This window comes from Cotesia typhae, unplaced genomic scaffold (genome assembly GCF_013202065.1).
Source record: "Cotesia typhae breed Kobodo isofemale line unplaced genomic scaffold, CoteBio_Ctyphae contig_9, whole genome shotgun sequence".
NCBI classification, from domain to species: Eukaryota; Metazoa; Arthropoda; class Insecta; order Hymenoptera; family Braconidae; genus Cotesia; species Cotesia typhae.
Genome location: NW_027423770.1, coordinates 1,207,812 through 1,227,173, shown reverse-complemented (window position 1 = coordinate 1,227,173; position 19,362 = coordinate 1,207,812). Strand labels below are relative to the sequence as shown.

At 33.0% G+C, this 19,362-nt stretch overlaps 2 protein-coding genes across 7 annotated transcripts in view; one reads left to right on the top strand and one right to left on the bottom strand.

Moving 5' to 3' along the window:
• Positions 1–19,362, bottom strand: part of LOC141533470 (dystrobrevin beta) — a 633,463-nt gene that overhangs the window by 387,882 nt on the left and 226,219 nt on the right. For all 6 annotated transcript variants that reach the window (XR_012480273.1, XM_074252367.1, XM_074252368.1 and 3 more), the window contains one exon: positions 16,398–16,578. Coding sequence is in view for 5 of the 6 variants with exons in the window: in XM_074252367.1 (XP_074108468.1) it covers positions 16,398–16,578 (181 nt within the window). In the remaining variant the exon portion in view is untranslated. The remainder of the gene's footprint in view (positions 1–16,397; positions 16,579–19,362) is intronic.
• On the top strand, positions 93–1,225 carry LOC141533437 (uncharacterized). Its single transcript, XM_074252328.1, has 5 exons — positions 93–295; positions 372–616; positions 737–791; positions 854–951; positions 1,043–1,225. The coding sequence occupies exons 1-5, from the start codon at positions 196–198 to the stop codon at positions 1,223–1,225; spliced, it is 681 nt and encodes a 226-aa protein (XP_074108429.1). The 5' UTR covers positions 93–195.

Sequence of the window (19,362 nt, the reverse complement as noted above, 5' to 3'; positions counted from 1 at the left end):
TTTTAATAATTTATTTATTGTTAATATATTTATGTTTTTTTTTAAATTTATGAATAATAAATATTTTATTGTTCAGAACTAAGTGGTGAACATTGGTTAAATGGGTCGGTGGAGATGATGACAAGACAATGACCGTAGGCATCAACGTACGCCACATCAAAGATTTTGACTTGGATAAATTCCACCAAGAAAATCATGACCCTCTTGACGGTCTACGTTGTAAAATGGCATGACACTAAAAAAATGCCATTAGGTGGATGGAAATGCTATCATGCTATGGTCATTGATATCTCTAGTAAGAATGTTCCTTATGATATTAGGTATTAATTTTTGTGGAATGAATTTTTTAATATTTCCTTTAATTGTTACAGAATCTATAGAGACATTAGAAAAAAAATTGAATGCGCTTGAGGGTGTTAAATCTCCTGGTCCGTCAGTAAAACCAGTTGAAGTTATAAATGATAGCTCTAGCGATAACGATATAAAGGAAATTGAAAAAGAAAAGGACAGAGAAGTGGACAATACAAAAAAGAAGTTGCGTTTTTCTATAACTAGTGATGAAAAAGATTCAAACGATGTGGTAGTGCTCTCTATAACAGAGGATCTCAATAATCCTGTAAGTACACTCAATTTATATGATAAAATATTGTATAAATTACATATGTATACCCAGAATGTTACTAATTAAGATTCATTTGTCGCTTAAGTTAATTCTGCTATTTATTTAACTATACAGACACAGATATCTAAGGCTGAGCATGGACATTCAAGTAAAGATAATTTGATGAGCGGTAAGTATCTAAATTTATAAATTTTTACTTTATAATACTAATAATATTTTGATTTTTTTCAGAAGAATCTCAAAGAAATAAACGCCCAGTCATTTCACCACATACCTGTGATACAGACCAGAAGAAACAGAAACTAAAACAAAGCAAATCACCAAAACTGGTACGTTTGTATATAAAATTATATTTTTTTACAATAAAATTATGTTAAAAATAATTAATCTTAGAATAAATGAATTTTTGTATTTATATAGAAAGAACTTGGTCATCAAGGATCGGGAGTATGGATCAGTAGAGAGCAGTGGAATGATGCTAAAAGTAAGCCTTTTTTTGCAGCTATGACTGCGTCGTTACTGGCATCAGTTTTCCCTAAAGAAATACTTTTGAAAAGTAATTACAAAGGAGGCGCCTCTAAAAATACTGAAAAAAAGAGGTGAAGTATGATGCACTTGACGATAATCTTCTGAGATTGATTAAAGGTACCGTATAATTTTTTGATAAAAATTTTTATTTATTTTTCAATATAAACGTTGTTACCTGATTAATTGAAAAACCTTGGATCAGCTGTTCTGATTTTATTATTTGGAAATTTATAATTGAAAATTATATTTTTAATTAAATCAATTTCAACTGCACATTCGATATAAACCAAATTTTGATAGAATATCTAAATTAATAACTTAATATTTTATGTTTAATTGATGAGGTAAAATAAAAGAGACTATAATTGAAATTAAAAGTAAATAAAGTCTTCACTAATGTAATTCCTAATTTGAATGAATTTGATGAGTATAAAGTTTCTTTGAGTAAACAATTTTTAATATTTAGAACAATGATTGAAAAAATTTATTTAATATTTATTAAATATTAATGCCACTAAAATATTTGAAGTTTATATTTCTTCCCTAATCATTATATTTTATTTAGAAAGTATTATATGAAAATATTAATTATTATAAATAGATTTGTTTACATAATTAATCAATAATTTACTATAAAAAAATTATACTTGATGAGAAAAATTAAATTCTATTTTTAAACCTAAACATTTATTATAATAATAATAATAATAATAATAATAATAATAATAATAATAATAATAATAATAATAATAATAATAATAATAATAAGGAGAACCTGATAGTGGATCGATGCGTCTTACAAGATGCGATCTACTATCAACGCAACCTGTCAATGGCTTGGATTGACTATCGCAAGGCATTTGACTCAACTCCACATGAGTTGATTTTATATCTACTCAAATGCCTGGGAGTCAATCCCGAAATAGTGGAATGTATTCGGCGTACAATGCAGCTCTGACGAACGCGATTTCACATTGGAAGTGGAAACGCATTGCACGTAACCGGAGTTGTAGAGTACAAACGAGGGGTCTTCCAAGGCGATTCCTTGAGCCCTCTGCTGTTTTGCATTTCACTGCTGCCTATATCTGTTGTTCTCCGTAAAACTCATGGGTACTCTGTGGGGCCTCCGGGTGATCGAAACTATTCGATTACCCATCTGCTTTACATGGATGATCTGAAGTTGTATAGCGCTGATAAAGATCATCTACAAGCGGCCCTCAACATCGTAGCAGAGTACACACGAGATGTCGGAATGTCTTTTGGGTTGGACAAGTGTGCGGTCGTACATCTGGCGAGGGGTAAGTGCTCTGATACTGGTGATGATGTCGAATTAGTGGATGGGAGCGTCTTAAGCCAATTAGACGCCGGGGAGTTGTATAGATATCTAGGAATGGAAGAGCACCGCATGCATGCGGTCTCTGAAGTCCGAACAACTCTCCAGAGCGAGTATGTTAGGAGACTCCGGAAAATTTGGTCCTCCGAACTTTCCGGCAAAAACAAAGTCTCAGCTACTAACATGCTCGCTGTCCCAGTCTTACTATACTCTTTCGGTGTCCTGAAATGGACCCGAAAGGATTTACGAGATCTCGACATCAAAACCCGTAAGATCATTAATATGAATCGGAGCATGCACCCCAATTCATCAGTCGCCAGATTATACCTCTCCCGGTCCATCGGTGGGAGAGGTTTGCAGAGTTTGGAGCGGCTTCACGACCGTTTGGTCCTGGGTTTAACTCACGAAGTTGTCAATTTCACTGCAGACGAGGATGACTTTCTTATGCAAATTGTACATAAACATGAAAATGCGCATAAGGGGTCATTCTTGTATAAGGCAGCAATATATGCGGCAAGAACCCTTGGTCTTGGAGAAATAAACGCTCTTATGGAACTCCGAAAGGAGGAATTTAAGAGCGTCATCAGGAACGCCGAGGAAAAACTACTCCTTGGCGAACTGATGGACAAGTCCATGCACAGCGTGTTCTTTAAACACGTGCGTGATAATGGCTTGTCCATCCAGCTGACGTTTTCCTTCTTAAAGTCAGCGGGCCTGATGTCCGAGACTGAAGGGTTCATATTTGCCTGCCAAGATGGTGTCATTAACACTCTTGAGTACCGTAGCAAGGTGCTCCAGGTGCAGCTTCCGGACACGTCCTGTAGGAGGTGTAGACAACATCCGGAGACGCTTATGCACCTTTTGTCGGCATGTCCAGTGCTGGCGAGAGGTGCATATATCCAGCGTCACAATGCTGCCCTGAGAGTACTGTACTACTATCTTCGTCATTGCTACGGTATTGACGTGACACCAGTGCTGCCTTATTTGCCAGGAGATATTCCCCAGGTTGTTGAGAATGACAGTTGCAAAATTTATTGGAACATGCCATTTGCAACAACCCGGCGGATAGATCACAACAAACCTGATATTGTGCTCTTCGACAAGGCCACTCGTGACATTTATGTCATTGAGTTCTCGGCCCCGGCTGAATACAACATCTCAGCCAAAGAAGAGCACAAAAGACAAATATATCAGGATCTCCTGTTTGAAATTGGCAAACTTTACCCAGGTTACCGTGTCAAGCTTGTCGTCCTGATTGTTGGCGTCCTAGGAGGGATGAAACAGTCTTTTGTATCCTCAATTGCCAAAGTTCCAGCTTGCTCATCAAAAGCTGAGTTCTTGGCAGTTAGGATGCAGAAGGCTGTTTTACTTGGTTCTCTCCGTCTCTTAAGGGAAATGACTTTGGCCTGCTGTGATCACTAACCGCCTTGTTGTGCGGAGTGGTCCAGCAGTAACGGATGGAGCTCAGGCTGGGCCCTCGGAGAATCGGACTCCGGGGATAACCCCCCTGAGCATTTAATAACAAAATAATAATAATAATAATGATATATATATATATATATATATATATATATATATATATATATATATATATATATATATATATATATATATATATACATACATACACTGCAGAAGCAGTCCAAGAAAGGTATAATGATTTAAAAAATGGCCCCTTTGGAACAGCCGTCAATAACACATGCGGAAAAGCAAGAAGTAAACTGAAAGAGCGACAGCAAGTACGTATTTAATAAAAAAAAAACGTAATTGATACATCACAATAATAATTATAAAATTTATGATTAAAATAATAAATTAATGATTAATAGTAAGTATTATTAAACAGGTTAATAATAACAATAATTATATTTTTTGTTCTAGAAAGCTGAAAAACTATTACAAGAAAGTGATAAACCACAAGTATAATGAAAAGGACCATGATTTTATTTACGAAAAAAAAAAAAAAAAAAAAAAAAGTTCATAAGATTTACAGATATTCATAAGATTACTTACTATTATAATATCTCTTGTAGTTAACTTCTATAAGTAATATTATCTTAATTATAATTATTATTTTTAAATTAATAACAACTCAAACAAACAACTTGTTTCAACGAAGTCTAAATAAAAAATATTTCCTTCAGTTAACGACATATTCATCTTTACTTTGAACAAAATATAATCAGTCAAAAATGACCAAAATTATTGTCCAATATTAACACTGCAATTGTATTAAGATATATATCCAAGTATATATCTCACTCAGTGCTCACTGGATATATCCAAGCAATAAGGCCATAGGTAATTGAAGTATATATCCAGGATATATTTTAAGATATATACTGGATATATCTTACATATATCTTAGGATGTCTGAGCCTGTGCTCACTGGATATATCTGCGCAATAAGGCCATGGGCGATTGAAGTATATATCCAGGATATATTTTAAGATATATTCTGCATATATCTTGAGATATATTTTAGCCTGTACTCACTGGATATATCCGAGCAATTAGGCCAGGGGCGATTGATATATATATAACCAGGATATATACTATATATATATAGTATATACACACACACACACACACACACACACACACACACACACACACACACACACACACACACACACACACACACACACACACACACACACACACATATATATATATATATATATATATATATATATATATATATATATATATATATATATATATATATATATATATATATATATATATATATATATATATATATATATATATATATATATATATATATATATATATCTTGCATATACATCTCGGGATATATCTTAGGATATATCTTGAAAATATATCTCAGTATATATACTTGACAGTCTGTGGTGGTATATATACTAGGATATATGACATTTCATCATATATCTTTTCGGCAAAATTGGGTATATCCTAGCATATATTCGGGCATATATCCTGAGATATATCTTTCAGAGATATATCCTAGGATATATATTTTTTCCGTAGGGGAAGTCACCCGGTTTCGTTTGACGTTAGACATCAGTCTAACCCTTTGAGACTTCCAGGTAGAATGCCTAAGTTTGGTTGAGATGCCAGCGCTCCAACGTAAATAAATATGACGAAAGCACATGGGATTAATCTAAGTTTTAGTTTCCGTTTTAGCTAGTTTTGATAATTTCTAGCGAGTAAAAAATTATCTACTTTTGTTTACGGTTACGTTTTGAGTTATTGAGTTACGATCACAGCCGTAGTCAGTTCCTGGACAGCATCCACCAAAGGAATATCTGCACTCAGAACCTCAATTGTTTGATTAAAGATTAAAATATTTAGGAATTATTTGATTATAGAGATTTTAATTTGCTAGTGAGTCACGTTTCACAGTCGACTTTTGGATTTCGCAGAGAATAGTCGTGTTTGAGAGTTGCCGCTGGTCACTTCAGGTGATCGGACGTGTGTACCGTTTCAGTTCCAGGTTAAGGTTTCAGTCTTTTGTGTTTTATTTTTGGCTCCAAATGAAAATACAAAGTTATAAACTTGTTAAAAATAAAATAATAGTTACTCAGCATCGACATTGTTTCTATAAGGTATTAGGTCGCTTTATTTATTGTAATTTGAGCGTTAATAATTGAGTTCTTGGTCATTAGATATTAAATAGCCGATTGTACAGTATATTTTTGTTGTAAATAATTTAGAGTACGTTGACAGGTTTATTTGAGAATAATGTTCAAGTTGTTTAGATTCATATATTTATTTAAGATTATTATTTTGAGATTTATTTATTCTATTTACTTCATTTTATAAGAGTAAGAGTCTGTAACATGACTAAAGCGTTACCTCTTGTTAGCTGTATCATTTCGATAATTTTGTTGTTGTCATGTTCTAGTTTGTTATTTAAGCTAGTTATTAACTTTGATGGATTTGTCGACACAAAAATCGGGAAAGATACCTTACATGACACAGTTGGATTAATTTATCAGAATATCGATCCCACACAAGAAGTAGAACGTGAAGAACTTCCAGAAACTTCCACTAAGCGACGTAGAAGACAGTTATTTGAAGCTATAGATCTTGAATTGCCTTTTGTCTCCAAAAAACATAATATGAGTAGTAATTTTCTGCCAGAAGTCTTTTCAGATGATAATATCACTGTACATAAAGATATGTATAATCGAATAGATACTGTTTTGATGCTTTCTGATGCTCTCAGTTTGCCAAATATTCCTATGTGGGTTCGATTTAACAGTCAGGTTATGAAAGATGATAGACTACAGCAATTGAATTCATACTCAACTCCGATTGAAGCGTCTCCAACAGCTACTTCAGTTGTCCTAGAAACAATGATGCAGTGTTTGAAAATCATTCAAAGATTAAATCATCCGTACATCCAAGTCACTTATGATTTAGCGATAGCAAAGATATCACTTCAACTGCAAACCAATGAATCAGAAAAATTTTCAAAATTATTTATACACTCAGGCGCTTTCCATGTATTGCTTTCATACTTCCAAGCTATTGGAAAAGTTATTGACGATTGTGGGTTGTCGACAATTATGGTGAAAGGTGGATTGCTTGCAAGTGGCTCGATGTCAAGTTTTATTAATTGTAAGCATTTCAACCGCTGTAAGAGACTGCACTCTCTAATAGCGGTGGAGTTACAAATACTTCACTTTCGGTGGTTCCTAGAGCGTGAGAATGTGCAAATAACCGATGATATAGTTCAAGAACTTGAAAGGCTACGTTCTTGTTAAACATCAATTTTTTTTATACATGATCAGCAGCTCAAAGATTTATTTACAAAGTATGCTACATATGAAGCAAAAAACAGTTGACGGTAAATTCGGAAAAACGGCCCAATTTTATATGGTATACATACAGCTCGTACAGCATTTTTAGACTCTGAGTCGGAGTATTAGGATTGAAGATTTTAAGTTGTTTAAGAATGTTTTACCGAAAATCAATCACTTGTTTTTTGCTTGTAACCATCAAAATTATGCCCGATGGACTGTCAAATATCATTATAGTCTGATGAAAGCGGCTGAAACTCATCCAGGATTTGAAGATAAGTTTAAGAATGAATTCTTTGGTATAAAACGGACTTCAAAACCATTTTCGAGACAACCTGTAGATCTAATCTTGGAACAGACAGTCGACGCAGATGCCGCTCGAAGACTTACCGAAATTGTACACTTAACCGACTCAATTTTAGCTCGTCAACGTCGGGCAAGGAGCCATGATATTCGCTGTACTGTAATACCGAATGTTTTGGAGGAACTAGGACTTGAGAAAAATCAGGATATATCCGCTGAATTACAGCCATCAAATAGTAAAAAAAGCACAGAACAACTGGAAAATTTCATCAAGTCTTTCGATCAGTACATTAACCCATTCAGTCATGACTTACCTATGGGTCAAATATTTAACATTGCATCTGGAAAAGCTGCTGTGCCTAAGGTTGAAAAGTTTCTCCTGAATATTGAGCAAATTAGTAAAGACCAACGAGATACATTTATAACTGAGTGATCATCGGATGTCAATCGATTCGACCCAACGATAAAAAAAACATCTATTGACAATTTTTCTAGCCAAATTAAAAAAAAAAAAACTGTAAAAATTGGCGGATAAGACAAAGAAATTACGATCCAACGAGACTTATTTGGTCGCATGTTAGGAATTTCAATGGATCATAAAATGTTTACTTCATAAATGGATTTTTCATATAACATTCGATGAAAGGAATTCCACAAACGTTTGGGAACATTTCCCAAAGATTCTTGGAGATGATAATTAAATATCTTGCAAGTTGAATCGATGTAATCTTTGATCAGTATTGGCATCCCTCCATAAAAGATCACGAGCGACAATTACGAAAAAAGGTACCACTAATTAATTATTCAATTACCGGGCCTGATCAAGTGAGGCCAACAGATTTTACAAAAGAAATGAAGAACACAAATTTCAAAGAATCTTTAATTGATTGTTTTTTGACTCATTGGACAAATAATGAAATTGTTCCTTTCATTGGCAATAAATTGATCTACCTTAAGGGGGTATTCTGGTCTACAAATTTCAAAAAATCGAAAATTTTTTTTTTTTATATTTTCAAAGTTTAACTATTTAAGAATATGTGTACAAGAGGATTTTTCAAAATTTGAATTATTTTCGGAGATATAAGTATTTTTCTGACCTGCCATCCAAACTTGTTCGGTCGCAACTAATCGAACAAAAGACATTAGGGATTCTCCGTCTACCTGAATCCCTATTCTGAGTAAAACCATTTGTTCCTCTATACAGATATATATATATATATATATATATATATATATATATATATATATATATATATATATATATATATAGTTATACACATATATAGTTATATGAGAACCTGAGGTGACCCGTATCTGATACATTTAGTATTCACTTGCATCCAGCTGCTAACAGTTGAATTCTAACCTCTGAACCACGTGGACGTATGTGCTGTGAGTTAAATAATAACAGTTAAAAATATTGTTTAAAAATAAAATGGATAGAAAATCTTCCGCGGAAAGGCGTACGCGTCCACATCGTCAGAAGAAAAGGCAATTTCACGGTAATCGATACACGGCACAAGAAGACACTAATTTTACAAGTACATCAGCAGCAAAACTAAAAAAATCTAATGATGAACAGGTGATCATTGAAAATAATTACGGCTACTGTGTATTGGAGTTTTTCACGGTTTTCTCGATGATTTCTTCTTTAGTTTTGTGCGCTCAATGTAAAAAAGAGATTAAATTTTCACGCACATCTTTTCGTGGATTAGGTTTTAAAATTTCATTACAATGTGGTTGCGATAGTGTTCAATATATACCATCATGTCCATTCGTCGACAAATCCTTTGAAGTAAACCGAAGAATTATCTTTGCTATGCGGCTTTTGGGAGTTGGCAGGGAGGGAATAAATATCTTCTGCAGTATCATGGATATCTGTCAAGGATTATCAATCAGTACATACTACGCTTGCATCGAAAACATCCATTTGGCCGTATGTACAGTTTATAACCTCATTATTTCCAAAGCTGTGAATGAAGAAAAAGAGTTAATATCAGCTAGTGATCCTAATGCTTGTTCTACGGAGTTTACTGTTTCTGGCGATGGGACATGGAAAAAAAGGGGTTTTAATTCTCTATTTGGAGTAACTACACTTGTAGCAAAAAATTGCAAGAAGGTTGTTGATACTGTTGTCAAATCTAGTTTCTGTCAAGGCTGTAATGTTCGGAAAAATAAAAAATATTCGGATATTGCTGCGTATAACGATTGGTATGAAAGTCATGAAGAATTATGTACAATAAACCATAAAGGAAGTGCAGGCAAAATGGAAGTTGATGCTATTGTCGAAATGTTCTGTCGATCAAATGAAAATCACGGAGTGAAATATGCTAAATACATTGGAGATGGTGACACTAAAACATTGAAGGGTATTGTCGATATGGATCCTTACGATGGTAACCCATTTGTCCAAAAAAAAGAATGCGTAGGTCACGTCCAAAAAAGAATGGGTGCAAGGTTACGAAAAGCGAAAACAGAAAATAGAGGGATTGGTGGAAAGTGTGAAGGCAAATTAACTGATAAAGTCATTAATAAATTGTCTTTATATTATGGCTTAGCGATTCGCCGGCACCCTGATTCTGTTGAGAACATGAAAAATGCAATTTGGGCTACTTACTATCATAGCAGTTCTATAAATGAAAATCCGCAACATATGTATTGCCCACCTGGTACGGACAGTTGGTGTAAGTGGCAAAAAGCTGCATCCGTACGTACATTAGAGGAGTTTGACCACGAGAATCCTCCTCTGTCTGATAACGTCTTGAAAGTAATAAAGCCAATTTACGAAAGCTTATCATCAGAGGAATTATTGACCCGATGTTTAGGTTCAGAAACGCAGAATAATAATGAGTCTCGGAACTCTCTGATTTGGACTTTCGCTCCGAAACACATTCATTCTGGACTTCATATTATCGAGATAGCGACATTTATTAGCGTTTTTATTTTCAATGAAGGCTTTATTCTTATTTTAAAAATGATGGAGCTGATGGGAATAAAAATTGGACCAGAAGCTCATTCATTTGCTGGCAAACGCGACAACGCCCGGATTGACGGCTCCGAAACACGAGCATCCATCGCTTCAAAGGAGGCCGGAACTGCTCGATATGAAGAAAGAAATGCAGAAAATAGTTTCTTTGAAGTCGAGGAAGATCCAATGTATGAGGCAGGAATGGCAGATTAAATCAATGTAAGTTTAAAATATCATTATATGACTTAGACTAGAAAAAACTTTACGCGAAACTTTAAACGCGTTTTTCTCAAAACTGTCTTTTTCGGAACGATGACCACGATTTTTCAGGTTCTACTGGACCGATTTACTTGGAATTTTTATAGAGTCTTCTTTATTGGCTTGTCTATGGTTGGAACTAGCCCTATACCCAAATTTTTATTTTAACTATTTTTAAAAAATTCAAAACCGTCAGAAAAAGTGGTCGAAAAAAAAATTTTTTTTTAAACAGTCGCCATTTTGTGAAAAATTTTTTTTCAAACTTTTCCCTACTTCCGACCATTGCGACATTATTCTTGATTAATAATCTTTTTTTTTTTAGTTTCAGATTACTAGGAGGGTTAAAATCATGGTCATAGTCACGTGGAAATTTTTAAAGAGCCCCCACTCCGTCAGCTTATAATTTTAAAAATTTTGTACTTTTTTTAGTTTTTAATTTTTTTTTGTATTCTTCTAATGTTAACAAACAACTAATAAAAAAATGTATAGTAAAAATATTAATTGTCTTTTTTTTACGACATTTCAAAAATTACCTGAAATTCATGTTTCTAGACCAGAATACCCCCTTAATTTCCGAAACCGTCGATCTTACGAAACTTATAATGGAAAAGTTGAATCAACTATTATTGAAGATCTTAGTTGCGATTATCATGGAGAGGCTGATGCAAAAATTATCTACCATGCATGTAACATCGTTGACCAATCTAATGTTCTCATTAAAGCCAGTAATACTGATGTAGTAATAATTATACTCGCTAATATAAAGAAATTAAGAAATCCTTCTTCCCATATTTGGATGCTGATCGGAACTGGTGATAATGAAAGATTTATTGACATCACTAGAATATATGAAGAACTGAGTGAATTATTAGTAAAAAGCTTGAGTGGATTCCATGCATTTACCGGATCGAACTTTAATCCTGCCTTTTTAACAAAGGAAAGAAAAGATCTTCCAACTTATTACAAAAATTTTGGGAATTTTAAAAAGCTTTTGCAGATCTTGGTGATCCGAATTTAACAGAGGAAAATTTACGAAGCTTGTTCGATATCATCCAAAAGTTTATTTGCCAAATGTATGGTGCGAAAATTTATGGTGGTCACATTAATTTCAAACCATTAATTAATAGCCCGGTGCGGCTCCTGGTGATCTGGATTTTTAGCAACTCTGAGCAAATTTTCTGGTACTCATAGGGATTTCTAATTCAACCTGTAGTTCAACAGCAATACTTATTTATTTTCAGGATGAGCGTACTATAGTCTACATGGCTAATATCTTTGCATCCGCTGCAAGTCTTCGATACGGGGAAAAATATTGCTACAGATCTACTTTTGCATCCTACACGTGCTTTTTGAGTAGTGCCAAATGAACAACACAAACAACGTTATGGAAGGTCCTAGTATTTAATAAATTTATTTTACTTTTGTCGATTTTATTTTCGCCAAAATTTTATGATATAATTTTATTTAAATTATTTTATTCAAAATTGATTTGATTTAATTTTAAAAATTGTTTTCATCCGACTTTACATTTGCCGAAATTTATAAATTGCTTTATTTAATTTGTTTGAATTTTGTCCAAATTACTTCATTAGAGTTTGCGCATTAATTTATTTAATTAAGAATTTATTTATATTGATTAAGAATATCTCAATTGATCTCAATTTAGTTATTTTGATTTAATTCTTTTATTTGTCTCTGAATAACTGAGTTTATTTTATTTCGGCTAAATTACTTTATCTAACTTTTTTTTTGTGTTTTCTATAAACTTGGAATTCATTTTATTTTATTATTTGGTGATTATATTTCACTTCACAACGCACTGAGATTTTAGTCCCGACCTTGCGTGTCCTCTACTTAGCGTTTTAACGCGAGACAAAATAGCTGATTCTCTCCCAAACTCTTGTCGATTTTTCTTCCAAGCAAAATTTACAAGTATTTTATTTTTTACTTTGGACTTAATGATTTTAACAATTATTTTCTGATTCTAATTTTACTTTTGTTTTATTTTACACAATCAAAATTTCTTTCAAATTATTTATGTTGATTTGAACTAATTTTAATTCTAATCATTTTACTAAAACCTTTTACTGATTTGAACTGACACAAAATTAACTGATTTTACTTAAACTCTATTACCAGAGATCAATTTTTCCACGTGACACCGAAATCATGAATTAACAAATTGAAATAATTCCTGGTAAAATTAATTCTGGTTCTGCCTACATGTTTTAATTAATAATCCGAAATAATTTCTGGTATTGGCACGAAGTAGCCTATCGGATCCAGCCCTTGCTTTCCAAAAAGCATTGGACCGGGTTCGAGTCCGGCGTACACCAATGAATATTTTCAATATTTAAGTGTATTATTCTGCTGAGCCTAAAGAAGTTAAAAACGAGTTCTAATCTAAAAAGTTCCCCCCTAGTAAGTCGCTCATGACCTTAGTTTATGCGACTTTAAATAAACAAAAAAAAAAATTTCTGGTATTATTAATTAATTATTTAGTATCCTATTTCTGACTTGTTCTTCAATTTATTCTTAATTTTAACCTGACTTTTAGTCCGGACTTTATTCTAATTATTTTACAAAATTTGTTCTTAAACATTTTATTCATTCGTTGTTAATTATTTTTATCAATAAATTCTTAATTATTCTGATAATTTTGGTTACTTAAATTAATTACTTAAATTTTGTTAAAACTAATGATTGTGACCGAACGCGAAATGACGATGAACTTCAGCCGACATAAGGGCCTGGTTGATGCCGCCTCACCAAGAAATTATTTAGGCATGATATTTGTACCTGGAGTTTCTTTATGATTTTCTCAGCAATCCCTTGACGCTGTGGCTCCTTGTCTTGATTCTGCGTACAAAATCTCTTTTCGGTGAGGTGTTCGATTTAGCGGCAAAGTTCCAGGTCAACACATCGCGTCACGTTCTTCTCAAATATTATTTTCCTGTAACAGCAAGTTGGCATTAGATTACATCACGAATTAAACCGAACTTATGCGAGCTGACATATTGACCTAGCAAGCATTGAATTTGTCAAGTTTCATTGCTACGTTCCACTTAGATCGAGCGAACAAAAAATAATTACCTGATTAGAGAACTTTTAACGAGGTGTTTGGTTCGACTGTTCATTTATAATTATTCTTTCAAAATTTCTTGGTGCGTTTCTTTCTTCCTCTACTCTCCCCACTCTCACTACACCGACACCTCCACATTGGGGACTCACTTACGAGTCTCGAACTATGCCTACGAGGACTTAAAATCACAGCGCTCTGTGATCCGTCGATAATTAAACGGGTGCGGATAAAAGGGCTTTTAACGGGTAACGATCACTCCGTTACAATATAGATTTAGTGAATTAGAATACACGATAATGATATATGAGATGGGTCCACAAGAATATTTTTATTGCTGTGATTGCAGTTTTTTGCAATTTCTTGCCGTTTTTCTTTCGGTTTTTTGCATTTTACTCGAATCTACAGAATGACCAGGCCAAACAGATTTCGGATTCAGCAGGTCGAGATACATGTCGATAGATGGGTCCGATCAAATGCACAAGCAACTTTTTTTTTGTGTGCCGGAGTTATTCCTAACTTGTAGTTTATTATAGTTAGAATAAATGACTTGAATGAGGGTAATAATCACTATTAGTATTAATGTTTATTCGTACTTATTATTATTAGTATTGAATTATGGACGAATTGATGATTTTGATTAAATATTCAGAATTATTTATCAACTGGAAAGAGGTTTTCCTTTTATAAATTACATAATTTTCGAGATTAAATCAATTAGTGATCAATTTTCGATTTTGCGCTATCATTAAGTGTTCTTAAGTATGTCGTTGCTCTGCGATTAAAGTAATACGTTAATCTTAATAAATTTATTAAATAACAAAGTTATTGACTATAAATATTTTTTCTTGCCCAAGTTGGCGGTTAATTCGATAAATTAATTAATTATAATAAAATAAATTAGCCAATTCTTTCTTGTATTTTTGTTTGAACGTTTTAAGATATTGAACGACTACTACGATTTAATTTTTGTTGATTCGTTGAACTTAACCTATATCGAGTTGAATTAAAATAAATTTTGTTAATTTTCTTTTATTATCAATTATTTCGCCTTAATACGTGCGACACCCAAGTTACATTTTTCCGTATTCCTAATTTAATTCAAGTCACAGCTTTTACGAACCACCGCCCGGAGGATAAATCCCAGACATCGAAGCAGCTTGACGATGATAACAAAGCATTTGCTACTGGAGCCTACCATAAGGTACTAAACCGTAGACCAAGTGATTTATTTTGGCCTTCATCCTCGACGACGCACGAGGATTAAAGATACCCGTTATAGTTTATTTTCTGTTTTTAGTTATTGAAGAACTTTTTTTTAGTATTACCTGATTCTATAATAACTGTAATAATCCAATTTTTACGTTACTTAATCTTTCTATAGTTTTTAAATTTTACAACAGCTTTCTCAGTTATTTTTTGTATCTTTTTATCTTGTAGGTCAGTAGCTAGATTCGGATCATGTACAGTTTTACCGCAATTATTTTACAGTTTCTTATTATTAATAGCTGTTATTAATAGCTGATAATTATCAACAAAAAAACGTTTACATGTATTTGACTTTAGGCCATATGATTTTGACTTGACATACAGATCATTATAGTCATTTTGTCTTAAGATGATCTTATTGGATTGATTTTGGATTGACTGGTTTTAGACAATTGAAGAAAGATCGTTTATAAAAATTGAAGTGGAATAGTTTCCAGTACTCATGCACCGATTCCTTCTGGACTAATAATCACAGAGCGAATTAGCTGTCATAAGATCGTTCTAAACAATTGAATTTCAGGTCAAATGTCCTTAAGGTCGCTAAGTTCATCGGTCATTCACTGGTCATAAGTTTGTTATACTTGTATCTACATCAGGTATATTCAGGGTCAACAAGCTTGTAGTTATATGTGAAGTTTTGGTTATTCGTCAAGAAACAATTTTTCACTAAGTCACCTCATATTCACAGTCAGATTACTTAGAGTAAACAAATCATCAACCAACAATTCATTGTGAATCGACTGTATTTTAACTGTGATGGTGAAACCGCTAGAGATCCTACCCATCTGTCGAGTGAGATGATTCTAAAAAAACTGCGGAAGTCTTAAGTTATGATTAACTCTTTTTATTAAACACCCCTAATAACAAAGCTTGGCATCGGCATAGTGATACAAATTGGTCTCATAACGACCATAAGCATACGAGTTTTACATAGTAGAAGTAGATATACTGTGTTTACATAACAAATATACCGTGAATACACAATTTAAGCTTAATATAATGTTAGAGTACTAAGTACGCACATCTGTTCATAAGGGGGTTTCACCCAAAAGCTATACTGAAGTCACGTGTAATTCAAAGTCATAACTCCAAGTTATAATTTCCCCGGAAAAAAATCACATAGTGACAACTGATTAATTCTTATTGTATAGTAATTTTTATTATCTAGTCAATACTTCCGAGTTTACGAGTTTACAATTTCATGATAAATTATTTTCTAGAAACTGTTAATGTTTTTGTAACCATACCACTGTTTTAGTTTCCTGGGCTAATCGATGAGCATATTTAGCGATTAACTTATGCTCATCATCATATCTTGAGCAATCAAAACTTTTTGCCGTTGACCGACTATCCATTGATCCAGCATCAAAACTCGTAGTAAATCCTGACTCTTGAAAGCCATTATGAGATGGCAATGGAGATGGTGGCCTGAAGAACAAATAATGTATTTGTGATAGTGATTCAAATAATTTCAAGAATTCACAAATTTGAATGCTTCATCGATGAAAAAAATATAAAATTTTAAGAAAGCATTATTTATACAGTTTATTAGACTTAACAAAAAATAATTATATAGCACAGACTATAAGCATAAATTGAATGCATAGTTTTATAATTCTGCGAATGCAAATAAATATCGCGAAAGGAAGTTTATTTTAAAATTCGTTTTAATTTCTCCGAGGAAACTATTATTCTCTAGTAAATTGAATGGCTTCTATCATTCTGACGCGTAAATCATGAAAAAAAAAATTTTCCGTCGGTTGGCCGCGCAGGCCAATCCGAGAACTTAACGCTAAGTTTGATTTTGAAACGCTTAAAAATATGTTTTTTAATCAAAATTTTTTGTCATGTCCAGGTCTGAAGTAATCCTAAAAAAACGACTGAAACAAAAATTTTCCAAATTGTTTCTCGTCTAAAAAAAAGTCTACAGGCTTGAACATGACGAAAAATTTTTATGGTCATGTCTAAAAACTAGGCACTTGGAGCAATAATTTGTTTTTTTTTCTTTCTGTACGACCATTTTCCTCGGAGTTACAGCTCGTTGAAAATCACCCAATAATTTGAAATTTTTTTTATATCCTTCAATTTTTGTGATTAGTGTACAGTGTACACTCAGTAAATAGATATAATTAAAGTTAAGAGGTTATAGTAGCTTAATGAAAACGCTAAGACACTTTATTATTTAGCAACGTTTCTTACGCCTTATTTGCATGTCCTCAGGCATATGTCTTAGTATCATCAACTTAATATCACATCTTTTGTCACATTTCATACTGTGTCGATCACAATGATTGGTCAAACTTTAATTGATTGAAATGAGCAAAAAATCAGCTAACAGCAGAAATAAATAATTCTGTGGACAACTCCAATAGTCTCATGTCCGCTATCTTAGTCACCAAGCTATTAATTGGTAGGTTTTCAGATTTTCAGGTAATTTCAGATTTAAATCGAAAATTATTTTACCGTTTCATCTTTACAAAAAAAGTAATAAGTTTAGAAAGTAGTGATGGATAAAAATTAGGAAAACGGTTGACCCTGAAGGCCATCCCTGCAACTTCCTGCTAGTTTTGTAATTGAGCACCCAAAATTGTACTTATTACGTTTTCGAGCTCAAAAATATAGTTTTCGTATAGTTTTGAGCTCTCCGAGCTCAAAATTTTGATGGAGGTTTAATGAAACACTATATTGTGAATTTTCAAACCGGAATAACTTTTGAATGAATAAACCGATTTTCACGTGGTTGGCAGCAGTCGACGCAGTTTTTCAAATTCTACAATGCATTTTCAAACACAAATTGATCAGACCAGAAGTTTTGGTGTAATTCGAAAAAAACACTTTTTTTCGATGTCTTTCGTCAACGATAACTCACGAACAAATCAACCGATTTTGACCGGCTTGGTATCGATTGACGTGGTTCATTAATGTTAAAAGCTGATTAGTTTTTAGAAGCGATCGGTCAATCCGTTTAAAAGGTATCCCAATACAACGACATTTGAAAAAGTTTTTTTTCGTAGTTTTTTTTAAGTTTCCCAAAATCTACTGACCCGAATCGGTCCAAAGTATATTCAAAACCTACGTTCCGTCAAGCCTTTTCGAATGACACCAACCGCGATTAAGTCGGTCAAGCCGTTCAAAAGTTATGAGAGGTTTACACACACGCACACACACACACACACACACGCCATCGCGAGAATAGTCATAATCTTTGATTTTCTTAGCGGGAAATTAAAAAAGATATTCCTTATAATTTGACGCGATTTTCGATAAAAATTTGAAATTACAGAAACTATCAATAAATACCTACGCAAATACTGATTTCAGCGACTTGGTGCTCAGGACCTTGTTTGTAGAAAATTGAATTTCCTACGTTTTTTTTTTAATCTTTACAATAGCTTGTCATTCACGAGATAAATCCGAAAAAACGCGAATTTCATGGAAAAATTAAGTTTAGACGCCTTGTACTACCTCGCCGGTTCGAGTTACAGCTTAGCCGTAATGGACACTTCTATAGAGCATTCAATTTAAAAAAAAAAAATTTGTCCATGGTTGAAACGTTGCTGTAAAATGCTACGGAGCTTCAGAAATTTAAAGATGAAACGATTAGAGTTTCTGTGTTTCTTTAATGGAAAATCTTTACAGGCCTCTGTCATGGACTTAATATTAATATTAAGGGCCCAAACTTTCGATGAATTTCATCTTTGGGTACTTGCAACAAAGTTTCACGATGAGACCGAAAAAAAAGTAGTTAAAAAAGACCATTCGGCAGTCGAAATGGAAGTAGATTTCATAATAAATGTAATAAAAATCCAAAAATTACTGCGATCGGAAACGACGATCGCGGTAATGAATATGGACCATTTTTCCAACTTAACATACTTCATCGATAATGATGATATTTCATTAATAACAATTTTTTAATAAAATATTTGTTTCACTGAGATATAATTAAGAAAGAATGTGACATTTACAGACAAAGTATTCTGTCATAATTTACTGAATAATTAAAATATTTTTTTAATGAGGAAACATAACCTTTTTCGATGACTTGTTCCAAAAATTTTCTTTCTTTAAATTTAAAATTACAGAGATACTATTTGTAAAAAATAAAAATTATACAATTCATTATTAAATATTATCAATTTTATTGAAAATAATCTTCAGCTCATAAGTCTTTATTGAAAATACTCTTCGAGCTCATAAATCTGATAGAAG